Source organism: Perissodus microlepis, chromosome 11 (genome assembly GCF_051167445.1).
Source record: "Perissodus microlepis isolate ML-2025 ecotype Zambia chromosome 11, ASM5116744v1, whole genome shotgun sequence".
Lineage (NCBI taxonomy): Eukaryota > Metazoa > Chordata > Actinopteri > Cichliformes > Cichlidae > Perissodus > Perissodus microlepis.
This window is the reverse complement of record NC_140471.1, coordinates 36,652,650-36,672,351: the sequence shown is the minus strand read 5'-3', so window position 1 is coordinate 36,672,351 and position 19,702 is coordinate 36,652,650. Positions and strand designations below refer to the sequence as shown.

The following is a 19,702-nucleotide window of genomic DNA, read 5'->3' as shown; positions in this document are numbered from 1 at the left end:
AAAGGAAAGTTTGAAGCCTAATCTTGAAAGTAGAGATAGTGTCTGTCTCCTGAATCCAAACTGGAAGCTGGTTCCACAGAAGAGGGGCCTGAAAACTGAAGGCTCTGCCTCCCATTCTACTTTTAAATACTCTAGGAACAACAAGTAGGCCTGCAGAGTGAGAGCGAAGTGCTCTAATAGGGTGATATGGTACTACAAGGTCATTAAGATAAGATGGGGCCTGATTATTTAAGACCTTGTATGTGAGGAGCAGGAGTTTGAATTCTGGATTTAACAGGAAGCCAAAACAGGAGAAATCTGCTCTCTCTTTCTAGTCCCTGTCAGGACTCTTGCTGCAGCATTTTGGATTAGCTGAAGGCTTTTCAGGGAGTTTTTAGGACTTCCTGATAATAATGAATTACAGTCGTCCAGCCTGGAAGTAATAAATGCATGAACTAGTTTTTCAGCGTCACTCTGAGACAGGATATTTCTAACTTTAGAGATGTTGCACAAATGGAAGAAAGCAGTCTTACATATTTGTTTAATATGTGCGTTGAAGGACATGTCCTGGTCAAACATGACTCCAAGGTTCCTCACAGCGTTACTGGAGGCCAAGGTAATGCCATCCAGAGGAAGAATCTGCTTAGATACCATATTTCTAAGATTTTCAGGGCCGAGTACAATAACCTCAGTTTGATCTGAATTAAGAAGCAGAAAGTTAGCGGCCATCCAGGTCTTTATGTCTTTAAGACATTCCTGCAGTTTAACTAATTGGTGTGTGTTATCTGGCTTCATGGACAGATAGAGCTGGGTGTCATCTGCATAGCAGTGTAAATGTATGCTATGTCTTCTAATGATGCTGCCTAAGGGAAGCATGTATAATGTAAACAGAATTGGTCCTAGCACTGAACCCTGTGGAACTCCATAATTAACCTCAGTGTGTGAAGAGGACTCTCCATTTACATGCACAAACTGGAGTCTATTAGATAGATATGATACAAACCACTGCAGCACAGTACCTGTAACACCTACAGCATGTTCTAATCGCTCTAATAGGATATTATGGTCGACAGTATCGAACGCTGCACTGAGGTCTAGCAGGACAAGCACAGAGATGAGTCCACTGTCAGAGGCCATAAGAAGATCATTTGTAACCTTCACTAAAGCTGGTTCAGCGTGAGGAGACTGACAGCTGAGCCTGAGGTGGGATCTGTGTGGCAGCAGGTCCAGGGGCGGATCTAAGAAAGTTTCTTAGGGGGGCATGGAAATCAAATCAAAGCCTTTTTAAACACATATGTTACATATGGTTACAATGGTTCACATGCAGTAAATCTGCACGTTTGTGTAACTGAATTATTTTCTTTAGCCCACATAATGAAACACCTCAGTTACACGTGTGAGTTTGGATGTTATGTACTGTGTAGCCTGTATAATAAATAAATATGTAGCCCAGTAAAGCTACACAACATGGGGCGGTTCATTTACAAACACAAGTCTAACTGAAGCTTCACACTTTGTTTGTTAGAAAAAATCAGATTGTTGCTTAAATTTACACAAAATGTCAGAAATCTGCACCGTCATGAACAAAAAGCTCATTTTTCATGATTTGTTGGGTTCACCCTCTGGGGAGCACGACATAACCGCACACTTTTCACTACTTTGTGTTTCACCCTTACATCTTTTGTTACCTCGCCTTGTTTGGTATCATTCAGCTCAACCTCACGTGTCTGAATTTACACTGAGTTTTTCACTGACATACTGTAGTAACACAGCTGATCTGAAATCACACAAAAACATCAAATCCTAGTCATAGTTACATTCGCCTTACTGTAAAAACCACAAATATGTTTAGTGAATAATTTTACTAAAGTTGAAATGCAAATATAAACTGTCACATTTTAAAAACTATGCACACAACAATAAAGTTATATACAACTATTTATCTAAAAGTCAGTGCATCCCACAGGTTTTTGTACAAACATTTAAAACTACTGAAACTACAATGAGAGAACAAGCAGGTGTCACAATAAGATGCCGCACAAATTATTTGTGTCAGTGAACAAAATTAGTTTGTGGCCACGAGACAGAGGAGAACAGCACAGGGACAAAGCTGCAGGCCTGACAGCAGGAGGTGTATCACTGCTCCTATTTCCACCTGGAGACAGTGTTTGCACTGCAGCCTTTGTCACATTCATTAGTGCCCTCACTGACACACAACAACCACTACACAACACATTAACTACACAAGACAATAGCTCGCTCAGTGCTTTTAAATTATTTGTTCTACTAAGTGAGAAAAGTTTACATCATCAATTCATGTTGGCAATAAAAGAGCGGGGGCACAAGGGTCTACAGGTCAATGAAACTGACGATGCTCTTACTGCTTTGTGCTTGTGTTCATGTTACTGTAGAAAGTCAGTGAAAGAAAAAATGTGTTAACCCCTGGACGAAAGAACAAATGCTCCAAGTGGGCGAGGTGCTAATTTTCAGATGGCAGGTCTACATCTAGAATCAAAATGAGCACAAACATCAACAACCAAAGTGAAGCATTAACACAAAACAGAGCAATGTCACACAGGATCCACACATTTGGGCCACAAAATAGATGTAAATTGACTAAAGTAAGACACAAATCAGACAAAAACAGATGCAGCATGATCACAAACAGACACATGTTGGCTACATGTTGATGCTAAATGACTAAAATCACACGTGCAACACTTTCTACATATTTGACAACAGAAGAAAAACACAAACAAAGTTGGAATGTATTTTTAATTATTTTAAATTTTTATTTTATGCCAAATTAGATATTTGGCATAATCAAGCACCAAATCACAAAGTCTCCTCCCTGTTTGTACTGTAAGGTCAAAACCCTACAGTACTACAGAGAACCCCAACAATCAAATGATCCCCCTCTGAGCAAGCACGAGGCGACAGTGGGGAAGAAAAACTCCCTTTAACAGGAAGAAACTTCCAACGGAACCGGGCTCAGAAGGGGCGGCCATCCGCTGCGACCGGTTGGGGGGGATGGAAATCAAAAAGGAGACGAGATGGCGTGAACTACAGTTGTTAAAATTTGGATTTGGTGCTAAAATTCTGCTTCAAGATGTTAAAAGAAGCAGGGCGGCGGGGAAAAGCCAGGATGGTCATTTCAATCATCTCTGGCTTTAGTGAACCACCTAAAGGGTTTTCGCAGAGCTTTTCCCAACGCTGAAAAAAACCTGGAAACTTTGGACTTTTTGGGAGGACTGGGGATGACTCCGAGGAGCATTTTTAGATGCTTTATCAGAACCTCATCAAAAGACGCATCCTTTGCCATCGCAGCCTTTAACACATCGTCTGGGGAGCCAAACTCCTTGATGAGGCATTTGGCCATTTTCTTGATGAACTTTTTCTTGTCATTCATCAGACTTGTGGCAGACTCTGTGCTGCTGAGTTCAGGCTGCATCAGATCTCTCAGACGCTTGAGGACCGCGTCTGGTTCTTTTGTAGTACATGCTGCCCTGGCAAAAAAGTGCTGAGTTTCAGGTTTTGATTTTCTGATGACTCTCATCATGAGGATAACGGCGAGGTCACTGGACATTTTCTCAGCATCAGAAGATGACACTGATACAGACCTCATCTCTGACATGTCAGAGGAATCCTTGGGTGAGCCTGAAGCACTGGCAGAGCGTTTTTGGGGAGAAATGCTCCCAGATGTTGGTGTCTGATCAGGTGACTGATCAGGTACCAGACAGCATTTTTCTGGGGTACTGCTCCCAGATTTTGGTGATTGATCAGACGACTGATCAAACACCTGATCAGTCGCCTGATCAGGTGTCTGATCAGGTACCAGAGAGCATTTTTCTGGGGTACTGCTCCCAGATTTTGGTGACTGATCAGTTGTCTGATCAGGTGTCTGATCAGCTGCCAGACAGCATTTCTCTGGGGTAATGCTCCCAGATTTTGGTGTTACAGGTAATGAAACAGATTCTCTTCCACTGCCATCTGAATCTGTGCTGGTTTCCTTTGTTGGGGTCCTCGTTCTTTTAATAATGTTCTGGATGTCTTCCACAGCCACAGAAATTTTGTCCTCAATCAGTTGATCTTCGTCTTCGTGCTCCACCCAGAGTAAAAGCTTTTGTACAAACTTTTCTACTGCGTCTTCTACGAGCACATAGAGGACTTCAGCAGAAAAGGGGTGCTTTGATCCATGTGCTGGTTGTGGAGTCCTGGAGATGACGGTGTCAGACAGGGATCTACCCATTACAGGTTCGGGGACTTGATACAGTCGATCCGTCATAAGTAGATCAAGCATTTTTGCCGTTAACTCCACAGTGAAATCTCTGGTTCCCCCACCAGTTCTAAAGTTTTCCACTGTTTTGTGGATGATGAAGACTTTTTCTTTCTTTGTTAATTTCTCATATAACTCATTAACGTCTGACCTGATCGCGTCAAAGTCGACGGGAGAGGAACGTATGTAACGGAGGTGTGTGTTTTGGCTGGAAACCGTACTTTTATCAGAGGGCACTGTGTCACCTTTGGGGCACTTGCAAATGTTTTTCAGACAAACAAGAAATTTTCTGTTTGCCTCCATTACTTTTCTCAGCTCTTTTTTCATTGTTTCAAATTGTTTTCTGGCAAACATGGAAAAGCGCTGTTTGCGTGCTTTGAGCCGGGAGTGAGAGGTGGATTGCAAACATCTGGAGAAGAAGTCTCTCAGCTTGTTGGTAATTAATCCTGCATTAAAGGCAGGACACCTCTCACAGGGCTCTTCGCTGCTTACATCCATGTTGCCAATGATCTCATTAACGATGTCAGCTGCAACCACTTCTACTGGGGTTGCAGCCTGGAAACTTTGGCTTCCTGCGGCTCGTTTTGTTTCGTCCTTTTCTGTTAGAGTTTCTTCCTCGTCCTCATCTTTATCTGTCATCTCTCCATCTGAGCTCCTTGATGACAGAATCACAGAAATCTCTGTGATTGCTGATTGCACGGACATCTTTGAATCCGTACTTTCTGTACCGGAATCAGAGCCGCTCGACACGCACCGGCAGCGCAGCTCACGTGCGTGCCTTTTAAGGCACGAGGCAGTGTGGCAAACCATGCGGTGCAGCTTTTTAATATTACTGCATTTGCCGCTGACATAAACGGCGGGGTCTTGCGGGAGATCGGGGCTTTCTCTAATGAGTTTGACCGTTGAGCTGACCTTTTCGGAGATCTCTTCCTCAACCATCCGTGTCAGCTCGTCAGTGCTCTCATGTCGCTGTTCCGGGACGTTAAGAGCGCTGGCGATGGAGGCTGAGATGGAGTCTCCGAGGGACGGGCTTATTTTCCCCGCACCTAAAGGCTCCGGATCTTCCTTCATCATGCCATCCTGAATAACAGGAAGGGCATTTTTGAGGATTGTGCTAGAGGCGATCTGAATGATTTCACAAATCATATCAGCGAGCACCGCTCGGACGCCTGAGTCGCATGTGCCACTTTCTATCATGCTCCACTCAGCTCCAGAGAGCCTTTCGAAGCACCTGTTGATAGGTGGCATAATCTGGTCTGGTGTGACCACGACTGTATTTTCATTTTCGCTGCGTGTTGACATGGTTGTATCGCACACTAGATTTTCTGGGTTTGAGAGAACCGCTGGATAATTTCCTTGTTTGGGAGAACGCCGACTGTTGAACATTCGCAAACAGATGAGCAGTGATGTTTCTGTGTGAGAGCCGCTATTTAAAGCTTCCCCTGCCTGTGACGTGGCTGTGACGATCAAAGCAGAAGCGAATTCCTTTGATCTGCCAGTGACGCCGCACAGAACGCACGAGCACACGGATAGAAGCCGCGCCCTCACCATATCCCAGGATTCACTGCGAGTCAACGGTTGAAGAAAAATGGCGGACGGCCGAAGTGAAGCGCAGAAATACCGTCTTCAAAGTAAGCGCTGGGCTTTTATCCCACTTCAAATATACCGCGGAACAAATGTTAGCATAATGAAAAGTCTTAAAGTCACATTTAGCGACCCTTCGGCTAAGTTACGTGACGTTAGTGAGGTCGCATTTAACGCGCTCTTTGCTCCGTTCCTCGATGACAACTCATACCTTTCCACTCCCCTTTTTCTCCCTCCTCGCGCTCACAGACCCATAACGTGTATGGCAGTCCATTCTCCCTGCAACACGGACTACACACGGACTACACTGCCCATGATGCTACATTCTTTAGAGCTATGCTTGTAGCATTCTGCCTGTTAGCTTAGCACAACAACAACAACGAAAAGGCGCTCTCTCACCCAGGAAACACACAGTCGCAGAGAGAGAGAGAGAGCGTCGCCCTGTAACCATGGCAACCGTAACGCTGCCGCCTGGAACAACAGAACGTAGCTGTCAAACAAAACCCAAACAGTCCTGACCCGCGACAAAATGAAACGGGAAAGTACCGCAGTGTAATCCATTTATTTCAACAAAGTAACTGTATTCTGAATACCACCTTTTTAAACGGTAACTGTAACGGAATACAGTTACTCATATTTTGTATTTTAAATACGTAACGGCGGTACATGTGTTCCGTTACTCCCCAACACTGTGTATAAAGCACTAATAATGAGACAGACAGTAGATGGAGAAGTCCTCCTGCTGTTGTTGTCAGGCTTATATCAAACAACCTGAGTCTGTCACCTTTGTTATAAAGACCAACACTCTGCAGGATCCTGTCCTGTTTCTCTCTGATTCAAACACATAAAGTGTGTCTTTGTGATGATAAGAGAAAACTGTGTTTTCATCCTGCAAGTTCACACATATTTGATGAACTTCTGCTGCTTTTGTTGCTGACTGCTGTGGTTGATTTCCTTCTGCAGGTGTCCAGAGTCAGAAGAGCCTGAGAAGGTGAGAGGAGACGGAGGCTCTCCACCCCTGATGAGACACCAGGACAGATCCAGGACAGTGTGTGAGGAAGAGGAGGAGGGAGAGGAGCCAGCAGCAGCTGAGAGATGCAGAGGAGAGCAGACAGCTCTCTGTAGTTGAGGGACTGCTAAAAACATTGAAAACACTTTTATATTTGCTTCCTGTATCTGCAGAAGTATCTCCAACACAAACGGTAACAGCTGCATACAGGAACCACTCACTGCTGTTTGTCCTGCAGGATCTGACAGGGAACCAAGGAAAAATAAGGGAACCACAGACAACTTTGATAATGCTTTGATTTATCCAGAATATATTTAGTTCAAATATTGTTTTCATCACAGTGGGATTGTGCTGGTTTCAGTGGGGAAAGTGTGCAGCTCATTTAAACACAAAGTTGTCCCTTCATAAAGTGTGTCAGTATTTTATGAAGATGTCATGTTTCTGTATCATCTCTCTGCTGTTAGAGCCTCCAAACATCAGCCTGTTTAATGCTCTCATATCTGCAACATCTTAAGTAAATTATACTGCACAGTTTTGTCATCAATAAGAGAATATTTACTGCATCAGTTTGTCTTCATTTCATCTGAAACGCACACGGATCGAATCTCTGACTTTATTTTTGGGATATTGCCCTTAAATATAACTAAAGCTTTCACACAGGGCTCATAAATGATACGAAATAGAAACAAATACCTTGAATTTTGACTGAAATGTCATATTTGATTCCACCACTGAGCTTTCTTTGTCCAGAATCAGAATGGGTTTTATTTCCAAATGTTGAGCAGCTTTACAACATTAGGAAATTGCTGCGGTACTTAGTGCAAAACATACTGTCAGACAACGCTGAAAGAAACCAAAAATGAAAAGTGCTAAGTAGATATATACATGATAGCAGGTGGTGATCAGTGCAAACATGGAGTGATGCAGTGAACAGTGTAGGGTCACTGTGTTCTGTGTGTATCTAGGAAATATCAATGATGTCACTCCTGTTACGTTTGTACCATCAAACTGAAATGAGACTAGTGTCAGCAGCTACACTAGCAAACTGTTTTACTAAACTTAGCATCATTGTTGTCTAAGGCGACTCAGCGCATGGCTGTAATGTTCTCCCATCTCACGCAGCTGAAACGACAGTTTTCACATAGAAAACAGTTTAACTCAGAACTGGGTACTTTTGTGTTGAATCGTTTTCATGATGTCTGTTTGTCGGCTGCGCTCGCACAGGATGGAAATACAGGTTTAAAAAGACCTCGAGTCCTTTTTCATGTACTCGTGGTGGCTGCAATTACTCAAACCTTCAAAACACAAAACTAAAATGTTGCCAACTGATTGTTAAAGAGAATAATCCAAAGCAGACTTCAGGTTTACCATCATTGCTGATCTTCTCTTGATCTTACACATAATCAGATATGAGACCGAGTGCTCTGTCATGTGGATAGTAAAGTTTTCTGAGTCCTCACAAGAAGAAAATCTAAAGGTTTCCATCGAATGAAACTAAAGACTGAAAATAAATAGAGGAGCGCTCTCTCCTTCCTCGGCACCGCCGCCGTCGAGCAGAACAGACCCACGCTGACTCCCGGCAAAGGTGGACTTCTTCGTCACCACGGGCAACGAGCTGGCATCCGTGGCAACACCGTTCACCGTGTGATCACTGCAACAGGTATGTCTTGTATCAACATGACCACCTGCAGCACATCCAATAATGATATTTAACAAAGTTTATCTTTTAAATTTCTTGGTATTTCTTTGTGAAGCACTTCGTGATCTTCGCATTGTGAGGCGCTACACAAACTACATTTACTTTCAGTGAAATTTAGTGGTGACTTTAAAATCAGTGCATTTTATTTGTATGTGACTGAGCCTCCATCTTTGGAAGTGGTGCTGTGTGAGACTCTCAAAGCAAGTTTTGCACTTTTAGAGGAGATGCACTAAAACTGTAATATCATTCAAAAGACGCTGAAGCCAAACAAACAAAGAACAAAATAAAAACTATTTGTTCTCTATGATTGGAACTGACATGTGAAATGTGTCGGGTTGTGTCTTCATCATCACTGATTTGTTTGGAGGAGTCGAGCTTGAACGCTCTTTTGTCCCAATTCTAATAATGACAACATTATTCCAATAAGACTGAAGTGGTCGGGCAGAGAATCAGCGCTGTATCCATGCAAACACATGCACAGCAAGCAAACCTCGGCTTTGGGTTCAAATGAAGACACAAACATTTCCAAGTGCGTCCATCTTTGCTGATGATGCAGCAGACACGCTGACCTCCAGTCAGGAGGAGGAGCGTGTTCTTCCTCTCACAGACACTGAAGCCTGAAACCGAACGGCCCGTTTACTGCGTTTAACCTCAGTCCTAGTTTCACGGTTCGACGCCTGTGACCTCGTTTAGCTCCAGTTCACAGCCCGTTCTGCCAGACGTCAGTCTGTTTGCATCTGTACTAACTTTGAATAAGTCATCTTCAGTTAAACGACTCTGAGCATCTTTAAACAAATGCACTTTAATGAACACTGGGCTGCTTTCTAAAACCACTTTTACAAAGTCTCTGATGGACGTGGGAGGAGGAGCGAGGATGACATTTATATCAGATGAAGAGTTCTGACTGTGTCACAGCTGCACAGACGTCTCATCGTGTCGGGTATGTTATGCATATGTTTGGTTTATTTGATAATCTCACACATTCATTGTCTGGTATTCTAATAAACAAGATGATGATAATTGAAGGAAGACAACATTTTTAAAGTTGAACGTTTCAAATGTTAAATATGTTTGATAGTTTTGTTTGAATGATTAGATTAGATAGAAATGGAGTGAATGACAGAGACAGCTGCCTCTTTGTTGATGCTGCTTTAAGTGTTATGATTAATAATGAACGAGCAGCTGCAGATGAGATTCATGAGGACGTCTTCACAGTTTTTCAGCTCTCAGTCATGAAGAGGTGTGGACTGATCCTGCTGCTGCTCTCAGGTCTGTAAACTCATCTCAGTCGCCTCATTTATAGTTTGAATAAAACGTTTGATATCAGAAAGTCAAAGAAAGCACAAAGGGAACTGCTCCATAGGGATTATTTTAAAGGTGTCTGTAAACGAGCTTCAAGCAGTCACAGAAACACTCGTACAATCTCCAAAGGTCTTTGTCATGTCAACTAAACTTCTAAAGGTTTCTTTGGGTCCAGTTAGAAGTTTGATTGACGGTTTAATAGTCAGTAGTTTGTAACAGTTTGTATAAAGTGAAGTAAAAGAGTAAAAACAGAAAGAAAGGAGGGAAGAGTCAGTGCATGAACGTGGCTGTTTGTGTGCACTGCTGAGAAAAACACGTCTTGATTTAATTTTCTGTGTAGAAATCTGACCGAAAGCCTGAAACGCTGCAAACCCGTCAGCTCGCTGAAAAAGATCCTGACTGCTTTTACCACGTCCGTGTGCACGTGTTGTTCAGCTTTGAGCCTCGACCACTAACACGTCGTTTTCCAAATACATGTGCAATAAGGCCAGAGTGAAAAACAAACTTAGCACTGTTAAAGCAGCTTTTTAACCTGATGTGAGAGTTTCGCCCTGGAGCAGGAAACCAGTGTGTAGGTGTCCACAGGCACCGTAAAACACCTTTTAACCAGTACACGAGTTACACATCCTTTGAAGGACACATATATTAACAGACCACAACATTGTTCAAATGTCTGTAAATTCTCCTGATGACTAAAATAGTCGAGCTGAGGTGAGTCTGTGACCGCGCTGACTGACTCGTGTCCTCTCAGGTTACGTGATGGTCTGCCATCTTCAGTCTGATCAGTTAGTCAGACAGCTCCACCTGGTTGACCTGCAGAAGTCCTGGAACGATGCTCAGCAATACTGCAGAGATGAGTACATTGACCTCGCCATCGTTAACAGCTCAGCTCTCATCCAGGAAGCTCAGAAAAGGGCGGGGAGCACCGAGGCGTGGATTGGACTCTCCAGGAGCTGGGAATGGTCTCAAACTGGTCCAGTTCAGTCATCCTGGTTTAACATGTGGTCACCGGGACAGCCAGGGACTGATGAGTGTGTTACAATATTTAGTGATGGATCATGGTTCACAAGACCGTGCTTAGAACAACGTCACTTTGTCTGCTATGACGGTGAGTGTTTCAGACTTTGGTACCAGGGTTTGACAAACTGAACATTTTAGCTGCAGGTTTGAATCCGTCTGATCTTTTGTTTCAGCTGCGACTAACAAACACATCCTGGTGAAGAACTCAATGGCCTGGTCTGATGCTCAGTCTCACTGCAGACAGATGTACACAGACCTGAGCACCATCAACAACTCGCAGGACAACAGCCAGGTCGCTTCTATGTTGTCACTTAATTATCAAGCCTGGATTGGACTGTACAGAAACTGGACGTGGTCAAACTCGAGCACAGCCTCCAACCTGCCGTGGGGGCCCGGGCAGCCTGATGACAGTCTAAACTGTGCCACAATAGTCGGATCAACAGGCTCCTTCAACAGTCATAACTGTAGTGACCAACGCCCCTTCCTCTGCTCCAGAGGTGAGTCTGTCCTCTGTGTTTCTGCACAGTCTGGTCCTCCTGGGCTCATCGGGCTTTTCTTTCTCTGCAGATGTCAAACTTCCAGCCTCGAGGTCAGTGAAGGTTCAGCTGAGGGCGGGATCTGCAGACCTGAACGACCCCACAGTGCAAGAATCCATCCTGCAGCAGGTCAGAGGTCACACGGGCCCCGATACAAGGAACAACCCGCTATAACTACTGTGAAATGATAGAGAGCAGTGAGTCTGTGCAGGTTCAGGGACACGTGACAGCACACAGCTGCAGAGATACGGGGCTCGTTTAATGCAATCCCATCCATTTGTATTATTTAACCTTTTTTTAACTGCTAACTTGAAGAAGTCATTGAATTTCAGATTACTGTGAGGAGACGAAGTGAACCAATGACAGGCAATGAGGCCTAATTCCAGACTTCAGTTTCATCCCCAGCCAGTTCATTTAGTTCATTTCCCCCAGAAACAGCACGAACAACGTTTTCTGCTCACTACAGAAACAACGGCTGATTAATGAGGAGCTTCTGTTAATGTGTGGAAACTGTGTTTCAGGTGAGGGAGAAGCTGGTGGAGCAAGGGATCAGAGAGGAGGTGAAGCTGAGGTGGAGGACGCAGCCTGATGGGAAGATTTTCCACAGAGAGGAGGAGACAGCCGGTTACTGTGAGAAGGAAGACTGTGGGTCGGTTTAGTCTGAACGTTATTGGCTGATGTTCCTCAGATGATCTGCTGTGTAATTCAACTTATTTCCATCTCTGTACTCTGACTGCTGGACTGTAACAGCGTAGCTTTGCATGACTGACAGTTGGAAATCATCCTTCTTTATCCTAAGCTCAGATCACAGAGTGTCTGATGAGCTGTTTTATGCTTCTTTGTTTCTTCTGATTGGTGAAGCTAAAGTTTGCAGGTGAGCAGGTGAGCGGACCTTCTGTGTCTCAGATATAAATGTTCATGATATCCTGTCTCTACATATGAAAGTTCAAGAGGAGAAAAAAGTGAAACTGAGTGTTCAGAGCAGCCTGATGTCTGAGCTTTTTGACTTCATACTTTATATTTCAAATGAGCACCCAGCAATATAACAGTAGATATGCCGTATATGTCAGTGAATCGGGCATTTATGCTCTCTATTATGATATTAAATATACATTTTCCTGTCTCAGAAATGTCTCTGCTGCTGTTTGATTCTGTAAACTGCAGTCATGGCTCTGCATCCATCTTCATTGTAAACGCTATTCAATAAAGTCTATTGATATTTTATTGTCCCTGTCAGAACTTTCAGTTGCTTCATTTTTATGCTCTTATTTTGAATTTGATGCCAGTAACACACATCATAAAGGCTGAGACAACATGAAGTTTAATGCTAAACAATAAGACGTCTCACATACAGTGAAGCTGATTGGCGGGACAGCAGTCACATGACTGGCTATGAAATCCCAGACAGACAATCCAACAGTTTGTGAAACATCTGAATGTAAAATGCTGAAAACTTCTGCTGCTCATCTGTTCACAGAAAAATCTGTGAAAGCGACGAGACAGCTGTGTGACGGTGATTTTCAAAATAAATTCAGATCAAATATTTTCTGTTTTAAAACACAAAGTGTTTCACAGTCTGATAAAACTCCACATTAAGACCAGAGTACCTGTCCACACAGCGGTGCATTCACTGCTCCACACACACACACACACACACACACACACACACACACACACACACACACACACACACACACACACACACACAGAGTGCTCGCTGGAGTTGTCTGCAGTCTACTCTACCACCACCAGAGGGAGCCAGTGGAGGTCAGATCCACCCGCCTGTGTCTGAGGTCGTCTCAGCTTGTGGTTCCCTTTGTATTGTGTCGTGTCCTGAGTGTGAGAACATTACAAACACATACCTTGATTATTGCTCCTGATCACATGACTTCAGAAATTCAGAACTTCGTTCAATCGAGTCTCAGAAATGTAACAGTTCAGTGCTGCTTGAGAATCTTTCCAAACTGTTATCATCTAAGAAACATCTCCAAACTCAGGCTGCAGGAGGTCACGTTACTCCAGTTTTGGCTTCTTGCCTGTAAATTTTTGGTTTCATTTTAAAACATCAGTTTGAACGTTTAGAGCCGTGCGTGGTGAAGCTCCTCCTGCTAAAACCTCGAGCTTCTTCCCGAGCACTCAGGTCTTCAGGTCAGAGGTCACTGTTGGTCCCACGTACTCGGTTCGGCTGTTCAGGCACTGTGGAATCCTCTGTGTAGACCTCACTGATGTTTCTATACAAACAAGCTTTTAATTAATATTATTTCATTTATATTTCTGGTTTTATTGTGAAGCCCTTTGTGATTTCTATCTGTGAAAAGTGCCGTATAAATACTAGAGATGGCACGATACCACTTTTTTATGTCCGATACCGATATCATAAATTTGGATATCTGCCGATACCGATATGAATCCGATAGTGTTTTTTAATCAATAAAACTTATTTTTTAATATCTTGCTGCTTTTTGTATAAGTTCATACTCAAGTTAAAAAACAAAACAAAACACTAAAGCTATTCTGTTATACCTGTATGCAAAAAATACACTGCACCCAAAATATTTCATAGTTCAGCAAAACTGAGCAATCTAATAAACTTAAACCTGCTCCATCCTCCCTATTCTGGTATTTTAAAGAGTAAGCAACCTAACTAATAGGGCTCTAAAACTCCCAGCAAAAAAAAAACAAAAAATTGGGAACCACCCCCCACCCCCCACCTCATGATGCTTAATCGACGTAATCAACTTTAATTTGATGCAGTGTGAAAAAAATGCACAGAAATCAATTAATTTTGAAGAATAATTAAATAGATTCAACATCTTTCTTCAACAGAACTGCAGACTGCACAGATGGTTCCCAAAGCAAAAAGTACTACAGCTTACTAGGGTATATTAGACTTAATAGTTACTATATACAGTAATGGACTTCTATACATTTTACATCAGATTAAAACTTTGGGTGTAAGATTCAGATAATTATTTATTAAAAGCTCGACATTTTAAATGAGAATAAGAAAGAAAAGTATGTCTTTGTGCCCCCTTTTCCCTGTTCATGCCCTATCGGCCCCCCTGGCTAAACTTTGCTAGATCCGCCCCTGCACAGTTACCAGCCGTCAGCTGCGTAGAAAAAGATCCTGGTGTAGAAAGTAATATTAAATAAATTCTAACAACAGCTTATCAAGCTTAAACGTGCTGCTGTTGTTCAGCTGCTGGTTTCCTCTTTCTGGCATGAAGTGGGCCAAAAACAAAGAAGAGAGAAAAGCCGATCAGCTGATCATTGATCAGTTTCATGATTGAAGTAGCAGCAGGAGAGAGAGAGAGAGAGAGGGGCAGTCGCTCCATATATCGGTTGTTAAGCTTAACGTGGGAATGCTTTACAAACATTCAGAGATGAACTTACACATTTGCTTTACTTCTCTCTGGGAAAACTTCCTCGGAGATGAAATGCTGGTTTGGTAGCAAAGCTACAAATACACACAGCCGCTCTATCATGTGACACATACTGCTGCAAGTGCTACGGTTATGAGCCGAGTTACGCCGCGTAGCAAGTTTTGTGAGGTTCTTTTCTGATATTTAATGGATCGATTACATTTTTTATTTCCCTCCGATAGCCGATCCAGTAATTTACGTCAGTATCGGACCGATACCGATACGTAATATCGGATCGGTCCATCTCTAATAAATACATTTTACTTAGTTACAAACGTTTTCCTGTCGAGTTCAAATGAAGGTCTGAATAAATCCTTTATTTGAGAAACAGCTCACTGATTTTTACTAACATTAACTTTGGATTGTCGCAGGAATAAACAGTTAAGACATTCATTTTGGTTTGTTGATCATTTGGTTTATTGACAGATTATGTGCCATCATCTTTAAATGCTGCGGCCACTGTCAGGTAGGCGCATCATTAACATGTCAGCACTTTGTCTCAGAGTTCAGGATTTGACTGTGAATTCGTTTAAGCTGCTTAAAGATGAGAGAAATAAGGAGTCAGCTGTTTCTTTACCTGCTGTTGGAACAGGTAGACACACATCGAACTGTGTTATCTGTCACATAATTCAAGCACAAACACGGACTAGCTGAGGCGAAGCCCAGCAGGCCGCGAGCGGCTACAGCCGCCTGTGTCACCGAGGACCGACTCACTTTTGGACTCAGCCTTGTGGACGTAGCAGGAATTGCAGGTTTGGGCACATCAGCGCTAGGGATGGGTACCGGTATCCGGTAACCAGACCGAAAAGCAGCGCACATTTCGGTGCTTTCTTTTCCTGAGATGTCATACACTTTGGATTCTAGCCAATCATTTTACAGGATAGTAGGCGGGTCCAGGTACGTACGCTCTTTTAGAGCAGAGCTACAGATTAAAAATGACCAAGGCGAAGCGGTCAAAGCCTGGCTGTACTTCACAGCAAAAGATGCAAACTCAGCAGCCTGCAACAAGTGCTTTAAGCTGATACTGTGATACTGTGCAAAGGAGTAACACCTCGAATCTGATGAAACACCTGGCGACGCATAGCGTTTTTTAAAAGCAGAGAAATGCGCCGTATTTGATAGCTTGCTGCGAGACCTCACACCGAGCACATCTACTGCGGGTGTGTTGCCTGTTATCGGACCCGGAGTTTGCAACATCCCCCAAAAACCCAAAGAGGAGAGTCCTGGCCCCTAGCCCTGCCAGTGTAGCAGAAATGATGAGGATGATGATGCAGCAGCAGCCGTTCTTCTCTGCGTGAGTAGCTTAATGTTGTTCGTGTGTAATTTACGTTGAGTAGGCTAACCACGTTATTACATTAATGCATGTAAGGTGAACTAGCAAACATCATCATAGCTACATGCGGCTGTCTTCTTGTTTGATGGCAGATGCTCCCTTCACCCTGGCCAAAAAGGCTAAAATGACCAAAGAAAAAGTGGAAAACAGTTAAACATGAGAGATTTTTGGACAAAGTTTGTGTTTTTTCCATTGATTAAGCACTGCTTCCAGCCAAGAGTGATACCATATACGCCCCATAGCTGCAGAAAAGGCTAACATTGTTATCTTTTTACAAAAAAACAGCTAAACATGAGAGGTTTTTGTACAAAGTTGGTGTTCTTGAGTTTTAAGCACCAGTTCGAGCACCGTTTAAGCACCGGCACTGTTTCAAAAGTACCGGTTTGGTACTGGTATCAGATAAAACCTAAACGATACCCATCCCTAATCAGCGCTGGCTTTGGTTCTGATGCTTGAGAACAGAACGCAACTCAACATTAAAGAAGAGAAATAAGATCAGCTCGGTGACGGCAGTCTTTCACAGGGGTTGAACAGAAGCCTTCTGCTTTTCCTTCTGCACAGTTTAGGCTGGAGTTCAGGAAATGAGGGAGGCAGCTACGACTCACTGTGCAGGGTGTGTCCCATCAGAGAACACAGAGATGCTCAGTTTATATAAGAATCAAACCAATCAAATGTTTCCACTAATTAAAATAAATCTTATGGAAACATAAAAAACTATTGGTGAAAAATATCCACCTCTAATGAAGGCGAATCATCCGACTCCAGCCAAAACCCTCAGCTAGGTGCAGATTGATGAGGAAACGTTTTTCTTCCTCACATCACAGAAACCACGTTTATTTCACGCGTCACACTTTTTCACAGCTGCAGCTCTCCACACACTTCCTGTCCGGTGTCACTGCTGTTTACCTGCTCTGACCGGTGGAAACAGGCCGTGCTTCCTCGCTCTTCCTTCCTCGGTGAATCAGGTCATGATGTCACGTGTGGGAGACAAACACAGACACAAGAGGAGTGTTTTTTCTCTCTGTCTGTTTAAAGTTTTATTTAAGACCATTAACTCTGCTCTGAGTGTATCGAGGCCTCGTCTGCAGCCTGTGAACGGTTTGTACGCTGTTTTATTGAGAAGGTCTCCTCCACCAGGGCTCAGATCTTTCTGCTCACGACCTCTCAGTCTCTGCTTCCTGCTCTGCTGTCTTCTTTGAGCCGGTGACTCTGTCCTCTTTAAAGGAGACGGTTGGTCGTTTTAAGCCTGCAGGATCTCCAAATGATGCTGCCCCTCCTCGACTCTTAAAACACGTGTTAACTGCAGTTGGACCTTTGCTTTTTGAGCAAACCACAGTTTGATGTCAGGTGTTGTCCCTAAAGATGTGAAACATGCTGTAGTCAAACCCCTGATTAACAAACCTGCGCTTGATCCTATGACTCTTGTAAATTACAGGTCTATCTCCAAACTACCTTTTCTTTCCAAATGTCTTGAAAAGAGCTCACAGCCAATGAATGGCCTTCCTGGGAAAGCAAAATGTTTTAGATGTTTTCCAGTCAGATTTTAAACCCTTTCGCTGAACCAGCCCTGATCAAAGTTTTAAGGACATATTTTTAGTGTGGTTCAGGTCCTGCTTGGCAGGGTGAACTTTTTGTGCCGTGCTGTCCTCTGTGGTGTGGTGTCCCACAGGGCTCAGTTCTCGGCCCCCTCCTCTTTTCTTTGTATCTGCACCCTCTTCTGTACTGAGTTAACTCAGTGGCATTGTATTCCCCTTTTATGCTGATGACTGTCAGATCTATGTCCCTCTAAAGAACACATACTCCACACAGCCACTACTTCAGTGTCTTGAAATTAAGGCTTGGATGACAAAAAGACCGAGGTGATGGTTTTTGGCAGCCCCACTGAGACCCCCAATATTTAGATTCCTTTGCCCAGTATGTTAAACCAGCTGTCACAAACCTGGGGGTCAAAGTGGACTGTGATCTGACGTTTGACAGTCAGATTAAGGCAGCTGGCTAAAGCAGGTTTTTCACAGCTATCCACGCCTTTGTTAGCACTCGGCTGCATTACTGTAATGCACTCTATACCGGGGTCAGCGCATCATATAAAACTGATCAGGGAGGCTGGCTCTGTGGTCGGCATGAAGCTGGACACTCTGGTGTCAGTGGCAGAGAAAAGGACACTAAAGAAACTGCTGGACATTATGGACAATGCTGGGCATCCTCTGCACACGGCCATAAACAACCAGAGGAGCCTGTTCAGTGACAGGTTGCTTCTCCCCAAGACAAGAACCAACAGACTTAAAAACTCCTTTGTCCCACACGCCATCAGACTGTTTAACTCCTCTCTGGAGGGGAGAGGGAGGGGAGACAGGAGGACAAAGGAGGGGGGGACAAGCAAGCTGTAGCGCCTCTTCACTGTGCAATACCTTTTGTGCAACACTTTTTGTTAATAGTCAACGGTGCAATAGACTCCATACTTGAAATGTGCAATCCACTTGTATTTTTATTTTTATTTTATTCCTATTTATTCTATTTATCCCCTTTGTATATTTTTATCTATATATGTCTTTGTATTTATATATGTGTGTGTATATATATATATATATATATATAATATTCTGTAACTCTGTAACTTCTGTCGGTGCTGTGCTTATTTGGAACCGAATTTCCCAGAGGAACCCACCCGAGGGATTAATAAAGTTTTATCTTATCTCTTATCTTATATATTACTCGTCTACAGAGGAGGCAAAATGCCGCAGCTCGTCTTTTAACTGGCACTCGACAGTTTGAGCACATTTCCCCTGTTTCAGCTTCACTTCACTGGCTGCCCATTTCTTTTAGGATTCATTTTAAAATTCTTTTATTTACTTTTAAAGCTCTCCATGGCCTCGCCCCATCTCATCTCTCCGAGCTGCTACAGCCTCATACACCCACCCGCTCTCTCAGGTCAGCTGATCAGCTGCTCCTGCATGTACCCCGGACTGGGCGTAAACTTAGAGGAGATCGTGCTTTTGCTGTAGCAGCTCCCAAACTGTTTTTACTTGGTTCTATGTTGTTTTTTTAATACAGGGCTGTTTGAAATTGAATTTTTTTTCTTAACATATCTGCTGTACAGCACTTTGGTCCTGTGCTGGCTGTGTTGAAGTGCTTTATAAATAAAGTTGGATTGGATAAAGTGCTGTGGGTGTTCCACAGGGATCACTTTTAGGACTCTTTATCTTTCTGTTTGCTAATAATCCACACGGTTCTCTACATGCCGCTAACGCTTTCATGTGTTTTCAAAATGTGCCTCAAACATCAGATTAGCTAAAACTGAAAGCATCAACATTAACACAGTAAAAGTGTCCCACACAGATTTTTCCACCCACAGCAAAATGCTAAACCTCTACACACACTGACGACTGTGTACAAAGTCCTTAAACACATGGAGAGTTTTACACAAAGACTTTACTAAACAGATAAATGCATCATTTTGTTAACTTTAATTATAAATAATACTTTGTTTCCATTTCTCATGTGTTTGTTCCTCATGTTCTATGAAACTAGCACAGAGACAGAAC

General features: G+C 43.2%; 2 protein-coding genes across 3 annotated transcripts; one reads left to right on the top strand and one right to left on the bottom strand.

Annotated features, from left to right (window-relative positions):
* Positions 1-46: 46 nt before the first annotated feature.
* LOC146378474 (uncharacterized) lies at positions 47-5,806 on the bottom strand. Its single transcript, XM_084944602.1, has one exon. The coding sequence runs from the start codon at positions 5,804-5,806 to the stop codon at positions 3,134-3,136; it is 2,673 nt and encodes an 890-aa protein (XP_084800728.1). The 3' UTR covers positions 47-3,133.
* Positions 5,798-12,634, top strand: LOC146378473 (putative C-type lectin domain family 20 member A). 2 transcript variants are annotated; one of them, XM_084944605.1, is made up of 7 exons: positions 5,798-5,886; positions 6,803-9,487; positions 9,763-9,816; positions 10,601-10,957; positions 11,043-11,366; positions 11,437-11,534; positions 11,927-12,634. In XM_084944605.1, the coding sequence occupies exons 3-7, from the start codon at positions 9,780-9,782 to the stop codon at positions 12,062-12,064; spliced, it is 954 nt and encodes a 317-aa protein (XP_084800731.1). In that variant the 5' UTR covers positions 5,798-5,886; positions 6,803-9,487; positions 9,763-9,779; the 3' UTR covers positions 12,065-12,634. The 2 variants fall into 2 exon arrangements, with proteins under 2 accessions (XP_084800731.1, XP_084800729.1); XM_084944603.1 differs by having other exon boundaries at positions 6,803-9,816.
* The last annotated feature ends 7,068 nt before the right edge of the window (positions 12,635-19,702 follow it).

Excerpts from the sequence above, each read along its gene's own strand:
- LOC146378474 (XM_084944602.1), bottom strand. The coding sequence starts at position 5,806 with ATGGTGAGGGCGCGGCTTCTATCCGTGTGCTCGTGCGTTCTGTGCGGC.
- LOC146378473 (XM_084944603.1), top strand. The coding sequence starts at position 9,636 with ATGATTAGATTAGATAGAAATGGAGTGAATGACAGAGACAGCTGCCTC. Across the intron at positions 10,958-11,042 it reads TCACTTTGTCTGCTATGACG|CTGCGACTAACAAACACATC; the intron begins GTGAGTGTTTCA and ends CTTTTGTTTCAG. Across the intron at positions 11,535-11,926 it reads AAGAATCCATCCTGCAGCAG|GTGAGGGAGAAGCTGGTGGA; the intron begins GTCAGAGGTCAC and ends ACTGTGTTTCAG.